Source organism: Macrobrachium nipponense, chromosome 2 (genome assembly GCF_015104395.2).
Source record: "Macrobrachium nipponense isolate FS-2020 chromosome 2, ASM1510439v2, whole genome shotgun sequence".
NCBI lineage: Eukaryota > Metazoa > Arthropoda > Malacostraca > Decapoda > Palaemonidae > Macrobrachium > Macrobrachium nipponense.
In genome coordinates, this window is record NC_087201.1 from 82176838 (window position 1) to 82186837 (window position 10000).

At 36.8% G+C, this 10000-nt stretch overlaps 1 protein-coding gene across 6 annotated transcripts in view; it reads left to right on the forward strand.

Moving 5' to 3' along the window:
• Positions 1-10000, forward strand: part of LOC135220723 (interference hedgehog-like) — a 292308-nt gene that overhangs the window by 103566 nt on the left and 178742 nt on the right. For 4 of the 6 annotated variants that reach the window (XM_064258154.1, XM_064258152.1, XM_064258150.1 and 1 more), the window contains one exon: positions 6526-6590. The exons of the other annotated variants lie outside the window; for them this stretch is intronic. Coding sequence is in view for 1 of the 4 variants with exons in the window: in XM_064258150.1 (XP_064114220.1) it covers positions 6526-6590 (65 nt within the window). In the remaining 3 variants the exon portion in view is untranslated. The remainder of the gene's footprint in view (positions 1-6525; positions 6591-10000) is intronic. 6 annotated transcript variants of the gene reach the window in all.

A 10000-nucleotide genomic window follows, 5' to 3' on the forward strand; every position in this document is an offset into this window, starting at 1 on the left:
ATCTTTTCACATTGTAAGAGATACAGGAACCCATAGCGTCTTTCATGCTTACCAAATCCACTTGATCTGTCGGATTTATTGGCGTCTTTCTTGTCGCTCTGAGTCTAAGGAAAGAGACCTCTGATCTTTTCATCCTCCCTCCTCCTCCTCCTCCCCTCCTCCTCCTCCTCCTTTTTCGCCTCACCTTTCCCTTTGCCGTACTTTGCTTCGTCAAGTCTATATCTGGAAAAAGATAAAAAGATCCATTCTCTCTCTCTCTCTCTCTCTCCTCCTTCTCTCTCTCTCTCTCTCTCTAGCCAAGAAACGGGCAAAAAAAAAGAAAAAAAAATCCATGAGAAGAAAATTGGCTTTGTTTTCTAACGTCCGAATTAATAAACTTTTCACGATTGGTACTATTTCAACTGTTGTGACGATATGATGATGATGATGATATAATATATATATATATATATATATATAATATATATATCTATATATATGTATTTGTTTATATATATATACTATCTATATATAATAGTATATATTATATATATTAATATATATAGATATATATATCATCATCATCATCATCAATATCGTCACAACAGTTGAAATAGTACCAATCGTGAAAGTTTATTAATTCGGACGTAGAAAACAAAGCCAATTTTCTTCTCATGGATTTTTTCTTTTTTTTTGCCCGTTTCTTGGCTAGAGAGAGTGCACGCACAACAAGCTCTCTCTCTCTCTCTCTCTCTCTCTCTCTCTCTCCGACACGAAACCGAACAGAGCCTCTCTGCCAAGAAACGTGCAAGGAAAAAAGTGATTGAGCGTAAATTAGTCTTCGGTTTCTGACGTCGAAACCAATAAACGTTTCCCCCGGGTGCCTGATTAAAACTTATAATCATTTTAGCATTTTAGTTACCTCACTATCTTCAACTAATGGTCGAAGTCCTGAGACAAAGAAATCTCTTAAACATTCAAACATTTTCATTCGAAGTCCTGAGAAATAAATCTCTTAAACATTCAAACATTTAGATTTGAAGTCCTGAGAAATAAATCTTTTAAACATTTAAAACATTTCTATTCGAAGTCTCAGAAAGAAATCACTTTAACTTCAACATTTCCATTCTAACAGCACTTCTTTAACGGAACAGAACGAGGGAGATTCGCCATCTCTGATAGCCTGACCCTACTGATTCGTTCAACAACAATTGGGCATACCTGAAAATCTCCAGTAGGCCTAAATGTTAGCTTAATCAGTGCAGGCATACACGTTAATTTATCGCTCACTACTGAGAACTGAATGAGCTAAGATTAGATCAAACAATTGATTAATCATTTAAAAGACGATCTAAAGAAGACAGCTTTGCATCAAGGCGATTTACTCATCACCTGCAAAGGGTTAGTGGTTTATAAATTATTGTATACATAAATCAATATATACGTATACATGAACACACATACAAAAGATAGTTTCTATAGGCAAAGATATAAGATTCATAATTGTTAAAAATCTGCAATGATTTCAAGGACGCGCGCACAAGCGCACACTTACATTCATACATACATACATACGTATATACAATAGGAGCCCGCACACGCACATACATACGTACATACATATATAAATATATATAATATTATATATATATATATATATATTATATATATATATATATTATATTATATATATATATACAAAACACAACAATAAAATCTAATAGTCCTTTTAAACTGTCTTTATCGTAAAACTGACAGCCAATAAAATACCATAACATTTAATCTAAAACGAGGAACTTCGCTGATGTCGGGTACCATAGAAGTGACGGTAGGTCCGGGAGCTTAATTATAGAGAAACCGTAAAAAAAAAAAAAAAAAAAAAAAACAAAAAAAAAAAAAGTAAGTGTCTGCCCAGTATTTTTTGAGATGCTTAAATTTTTTTTCTCTCTCTCTCTCTCTCTCTCTCTCTCTCTCTCTCTCTCTCTCTCTCTCTACTTCCAGGTTGGGGGCACCGTTTCCGTCCTCACCCATCCAGCTCAGCTGAAGAGTTGATATATGGGTGATCAATATAAAACCCAATACGGGAAACTGACATGTCGAATGATGTTATTACGGAGACGGGATGACAAATAACAAGATGGTTCAAAAATGTGATTTTTTAAGGCCAAGAAAAAGATCGTTCTCTAATTATTCAAGGCAAAAAACGAAAGATTATTTCAGCAGCAGAGAATTGAGGACATTGACCTTAACAGCTATGTGAGAATTAACGTATTCATTGCAATAGTATTTTATAATTGCGCCGAACACTTTTCTTTTCAAATCTTTTCACATTGTAAGAGATACAGGAACCATAGCGTCTTTCATGCTTACCAAATCCACTTGATCTGTCGGATTTATTGGCGTCTTTCTTGTCGCTCTGAGTCTAAGGAAAGAGACCTCTGATCTTTTCATCCTCCTCCTCCTCCTCCTCCTCCTCCTCCTCCTCCTTTTTCGTCTTCTTCTTCGTCAAGTCTATATCTGGAAAGATAAAAGATCCATTCTCTCTCTCTCTTCTCTCTATCTCTCTCCTCTCTCTCTCTCTCTCTAGCCAAGAAAAACGGGCAAAAAAAAGAAAAAAAAATCCATGAGAAGAAAATTGGCTTTGTTTTATTTGCTAACGTCCGAATTAATAAACTTTTCACGATTGGTACTATTTCAACTGTTGTGACGATATTGATGATGATGATATATATATATATATATATATATATATATATATATATATATATTTGTATATATATATATATATATATATATATATATATATATATATATATATCATCATCATCATCATCAATATCGTCACAATCACGTATTTTATGGGATGATGTGTGAATATCCTCATCGCTCCATCCTCAGCCAAGGCTGGAACCCGGGGTCCTTGGTAAATACGTGATTATGAGTTTGCGTGTTAGGTACGCTAACTAGAAAACTACAGTTCTTGGTTATATCTCCAGTTTAGTTTCATTATTGAATATAATTTTGTTTTGCAATTCGACCTTTCTTAGATTGTATGGCGGATTTGACAGTTTCAGTAATGACGTCTCCTGCTGGCTACAGCTTCTTGGTATATCTGGTCATTATTACACTGTCGCAGCTGACAGTTATCGGGTAAGACGCAGGACATTGCCATATTTTCACAAACTTTCATAAATCTGAATCTTTCGGAGCCGAAAGTGTTTGCGAAATCGAAAAGGAACTACATAATATATCTTTGTGTGTGGCCGTCCTGTACGTTATGTCTTTAACTTTAACGTTATTTTTTTTTCTTTAATTTACGAGGTTCACTGTGTGGTTTACATTCCAACGTAAAATTAAAGAAGGGAAAAAAAGAAAACGCTCGTAACAAAAGGAGCCCTGTGAACGCACTTAAGAGAGGTGCCACTATCATTCTTCGGAGGTAGCCAAGGGCTTCTCTGACAGCGAACGGCGGCTGTAGTCGGTGGTCTCCTGCGATTCACTCTGAGGATCGCGATGGTGTCAAGATTATTTCGTGGGGGCAATGTAGTGCTGCCCTCTCAAGGGCGTCCCTTCCTCATTTCTGAGATTGCCGCTGCTACCGGGAGCTGATATCGCTTATGATCTGTTTATGCTGTCACCCTCGGCAGTGAATTCCCCCCTTTGAAGTCGGCGGTTAAAACCTCGCCGTGTTAATTTATTCGGTTTTTAACAAACACGCAAGTTTTTTCAAGATTTTATACAGGAATATTTATTGTCGCCAGATAAACGACGGAGTTTTGTCACGCCGCAAAGAAGACGGCAGAAGAAGAAACTGAGTCCCCAAACTGTGAATGTAATTAATGACACAAGAACAAACGTGACACGCCAGCATGCGGGGCTGTCACATTCCTCTCGTTTGTTCAGTCACAGCTGAGGGTTAGTCTTTAAGTGAAAAATACTTCTCTCCATTACTTTCTATGCTTACGCTAGCAACAACAATAAAACATTGAAATAATCAGTCGAAGAACTTGAATTTTGGCCAGTGAGTTTCGCTGCGGTTCACAGTGATTATGGAATTGAATTGATGATAATTATGACACTGCATTTGTCTTGCTTCGAGATTGGAGTCCATCCGTCTCCCATTCCTAGCTCAAAGGTCCCCTGGATTCAGCTCCTGTATGGTTAGGCCGAATAGCCTTTATATCTGCCAATATTTTCATTTTGGGGATTTTTATAATTATATTTGAATAACCCTACATAGTTGTTGTTCCAACCCTTTTTCATTCGAACTTGAATACACTCTCACACACACCACACTCACACACACGCACGAGACGACGAAATTATTATCAACTAAAAATTCCCCTTCGGTTAACACATATGAAAATATATTAATTCCAAGGAAGAGCCAGTAGATATTAAAGGACATTTGTATCTCGATGGATGTATATGAATCACGGTGATGTGATAAAAATTCGTATATATACATACATATATATATATGAATTTTTATCACATCACCGTGATTCATATACATCCATCGAGCTACAAATGTCCTTAAATATCTACTGGCTCTTCCTCGGAATTAATATATTTTCATATATGTTAACCGAAGGGGAATTTTTAGTTGATAATAATTTCGTCCCCTCGTGGGTTCGAACCAGCGCCCAGTGGGCTGAAGAGAAATCAGGACTCAGTGACATTATCGACTCGGCCAATAAGTGAGGTATAAGTTGAAACCGATTCCGATCCTACAAATCACTGTCGAATTCAGGTATTTGTAATTAGAATCGATATCCAACCCCCGTACCATGTTAACGAAGTCGAATGTTTGACCGCACATAACCGTTTTATGAATTTAAAGGACATTTGTAGCTCGAAGTATGTATATGAATCACGGTGATGTGATAAAAATTCAAAAAATAGCTACTTGCGGCAAACATTCGACTTTGTTAACATATCGATTCTAATTACAAATACCTGAGTTCGACAGTGATTTGTAAGATTGGAATCGGTATCAATTTATACCTCACTTGTTGGCAGAGTCCAGGATCCATACAGAGAGTGTATAGATCCTGGCTGAGTCGATAATTTCACTGGGGTCCTGATTTCTCTTCAGCCCATTGGGCGCTTGTTCGAACCCACGAGAGGACGAAATTATTATCAACTAAAAATTAACCTTCGGTTAGCATATATGAAAATATATTAATTCCGAGGTAGAGCGACATATATATATATATATATATATATATATATATATATATATATATATATATATGTATGTATGTATATGTGGTTGTGTTCAGATTAATGTAGGTACCCAATGTTATGACAGTGACGATACTCCACTTGGGTTAGGTCTGTTAATCCTGTACAGCCGTCACCATAACATTCTCTAGGGAGGGAATTCAGCAATCAAGAATTTCCTTAATCTTCGGAGGACGTTTAGAGTCTTCAGGCTTATTTGTTGCTTGGGATATATGTATTATACTGTCCAGTTCATTTTAAAACTGTCCAAGGCTTCTACTTGATTCTGATGCAACCGAGGCACAAGAATAAAAAGCAAATAAAAAATTAATTGTCCCTGTGGGTTGTTGTCAACATCAAGGAACGAGAACAGTTCCTTGCGGAACACCTGATTTGACGTGGGCCCGTTTGGATAATCCCCATTTTGCAGATACTTAAGAGAAAGAGAGAGAGGCTTTCGATAATTATCAGATGCAAATAGAGAATGTAAGACTCTTCCAGAAACGTATTCCTTAGAGAGAGAGAGAGAGAGAGAGAGAGAGAGAGAGAGAGAGAGAGAGAGAGAGACTGCTTGCTCAGCGCAAGACTCATGACTCAGTAGAAGACGGCTTTTCTTGATAATAAAGTTTATTTATCTACTTTGGACTTCATTGGGAGTCCAGCTTGTTTGAAAATGGATGATAGTTTATTTGTCTACCACCAGGTTTGTGGGGAAACACCACAGGCTGTTTTTATCGTACTTTATTTTTATTTATCTGATTATTTATTTATTTATTTATTTTTCCCCTAAGATCATTTAGTATAGCGTTTCAGTCACGTGTGTTGTGATGCGATGCTTTTAGTGAGTTCATTTTGCACAAGAACTTCAAATAGGTTTGTTTAAATTCTGATATCATCTGGCTGTCCAGATGATGTGCAGGTTTCGGTAACAATTAATGTCATGTTTAGTCTTGGATATTTTAGAAATGCACAGATTGATATGAGTATAGATTTCAGTGCTCTCTCTCTCTCTCTCTCTCTCTCTCTCTCTCTCTCTCTCTCTCTCTCTCTCTCTGCGATTAAGAAATACATTTGAGATCATAACGAAATCATATCCTTGCCTGTTGCTAGGGCAATTTGAATGAACACGTCCCTAGGAAAGAACATAAATTGTATTTTCCTATGCATCATACTGTTGATATATGTATCCAATATTTTCTAAAAAAAATAATAATAATAAAAAGAATGGCAAAGTATACAATGGGATGAGCTTTGTTTGCCTGCAGTGTTGAATAGCTATAGATGGACTGGCAATCACTCACACCAAATTTGTTGTTTCAGGTGTTGCTTGCGTAGGGCCGCGAGCGTCATTTGCTGGCTTGCCTCTGTCTCCTCCACCTCCTCAAGTAAGTTGCTTTTTTGGCTAGATAGCAAACACTTGTTCCTCCTTAAGATAGGAAAGAATCCTCCTCCTCCTCCTCCTCCTCCTCCACTGGATCAGTCTCTCCCTCATAAAACTTGGTATCTTCCTCCTCCCATCGGTATTCATCTCACTCGGTAAGAGTCATGTCTCCTTCCCTCAGTTCCTCGTTTCTCTTCTCCAGCGTCTCATCTCCCTTCCCCTGTTTCTCGCGTCCATCCTCCACGTTCTCATCCCCATCCTTCAGCTTCCCATCTTCCTGTGTCTGAATCCTCATTTCTATCCTTCAACTTTTCTTCCCTCTCCTCAAACCTCTCATCTCTACCCTCCAGCTTCTTATCCCCATCCTCAACATCTCATCCATCCAAATCTCAAACAAACTCTCCCACCTATTTTCATCTCCTTATTAAACCCATCCTCAACATCTCATCTCCATCCTCAAACTCCTCACCTCTATTTCAAACTTCTGATCCCCATCCTCAAACCTCTCATCGCCTCCCTCTATCTTTTTATCTCTCCATCCTCTGTCTTCTCCTCACCTCCCTCCTCTGTCTCCTCATCCCAAGCCTCAAACTTCTCTTCTCCATCCTCCAGCTTCTCATTTCTGTCAGCCCCGCCTCTCAACTCCCTCCTCTTCATGTGGCTAGCATTGTATATATGTTCGCGTCTTTTTTTTTCTCGATGATAGATACTAATGACCTGGCGCCTCTAATTGCCTCTCTTACGCGACGTTTAATTAATCCTCGTCCTCCCTCAAAGGTTTTTTGGCAGGACATTAACTATGCAGGTTCCCAGCGCGTGAATCTGGGTGACGTCATGTACTTGTTAGCAGGAAACGAGGTCATCATCTTGTGTTAAACTGTTGTTTGAACTGTTATTACTGGGTAATTATTGGTTCGTTTTTATTTCGTGACCTTCGGTGAGATCATGTTAAGATTAGAGATGCTGTGAGTAAGGATGATTGGGAAGTTGCACATAATAATCTTTTATTATTATTATTATTATTATTATTATTATTATTATTATTATTATTATTATTATTATTATTATTACGGGAACTATGATGATCAGAGTAGCTGTTCTGTGAATGTTCCTCTATTCAATAACATGAAGTCTATAGTAGAAAAATTTTGCGCAGGGACGAGAGAGAGAGAGAGAGAGAGAGAGAGAGAGAGAGAGAGAGAGAGAGAGAGAGAGAGAGAAACCAATTGATCACCGTGAAAGTGATACATGTCTTCACGGAAGACTTCATGCGAGAATCAGGTTGAATTACACCGGGAAGACAAATTGATGATGCTTTTGAAGGTATTCGTATGGAAGGGGAAGAGGATAGGAAGGAAAAAGTAAGAGAAGATTGCAGTAGTTGCAACGTTTTTTATTTTTACTCTGTAAACCTTTTTATTCGCTCGTGCGAAATTACTACTATATGGGGAAAAGGCTTAATAATAATAATATAATAATAATAATAATAATAATAATAATAATAATTATTATTATTATTATTATTATATTATTATTATATTATTATTATTACTATTATTATTATTATTATTATTATATTATTATTATTATTATTATCACTCTCACGCTGTGTTGAAGTGGAGCAACAAATCTGTCGTTATGTATCGGTAAAAATACATTTTAAAATGAAGCTGAACTGAGAGCTTTATTCTTAAATATATTTGTACAGATTCATAACTAGATTTGTTTCTCCGATATTATTATTATTATTATTATTATTATTATTATTATTATTATTATTATTATTATTATTATTATTATTATTATTTTGTTTCTCTTTTGCTGTAAGGGTTTAAAGTTTTGTGCAAACTTTGTTAAACTCTTTTAAAAAAGATCCTACGAGCAGCATCGACCCTCTACACTTCTTGGTTTTCATTTCCACTCCATTAATTCTGAAGCAGGATTTCCCCCAACGTACAATTCTCTTCTTGGGAAACTCGACACTCCAAAGGTAACTGGAGAGAAGGATACCTCGTCCAGTCCTTATGTCCTTACTGCCGGTCCTCGACTGATTCAGGATATTGCTTCAATCACGTTCTAGGTTTACCTTCTCCCTTATGCGCGCCCTCCCTACGTATTCTCTTTCTTCCATCTGATTTCCACCCACTCTAACAGTTCTTTCTCAGTACAACTGCGAGGTTTTCCTCCTGTTACGCTTTTCAAACCTTCTTACTGACTGCCGATTTTCCTTTCAGCGCTGAGTGACCTCATAGGTCCCAGCGCTTGGCCTGTGGCCTTAATTGTATGTTTTTTGGTGTTTGTGCGCGTGTGTGTACGTCACATTATGTAAACAGTCCCAGTAGAAGGTTTGTATCACTGTAACCTTTTTACAACATTTTCTTTGGCATACTTTCCCAGGTGCGTGAACGGGCACATATATGCGGGTATACACAGTCATTGGGCATGCTTCTGAAGATGCTTGCGTCCGTGACTTTATATGCTTATGACTGGAGGAACATGCTTTAAGGTGTAGGGCCATTATGGAAAACGTTGGAAACCAGTCACTTGTATTTAGTTTCTTTTTTTTTTCTTTCTTTCATATTTAGTTTATAAAGGTAGTAGCAGTGTCTTTCTTAAATAAAGCCCTGAGATTTATAACTTTCAAGAAACTTCGAGATTGATTTGTCAATAATGTCGCTAAAACGTAATTGTATTAAAGTAAATATCGAAACATATAACTATGCGTATATTGGATCTTGGAAAAGATTCGCTTTGCGGTCAAAAGTAGAATACGTTTCCTTGCACTAAAAACTTGTTTTATTTAATAGATTTCAATTTATATATATATATATATTATATATATATATATATATATATATATATATATATATATATATATATAATAAAATGTACATTTAGTTAGACTCATTATTTACTACTAATACATTGTATAGCTCATATATTTACAAAGCACATCATTGATTGGCGGTCACTCATAATTCGTCATTTTCCTGCAATAAAAAAACATGTACAGTATATGCCTTGAAAGAATGTCGTAAAAAGCCGATTAATTAATAAAAGAATATAAAATAGTTTTCGCAGTATTTTTAGATAACTGTCTTTTCGTAATTTGGAGCATCCTCGACAAAAACAAGTTTAAAATGCGCAGTCGAGTTTTCTGTACAACTTATAAAAAGCTTTATGAAGCTCTCAGTCACAGTCCGTGAAACTCTCGGCCGCGACCCATGAAACTTTCAGCCACGTCTCTGTGGTGGCATATAGCGGTGTCAGACACACGATCATGGCTAACTTTAACCTTAAAAAGATAAAAATTACAGAGGCTAGAGGGCTGTAATTTGGTATGTTTGATGATTGGAGGGTGGATGCTCAACATACCAGTTTGCAGCCCTCTGGCCTCTGGAGTTTTTAAGATAT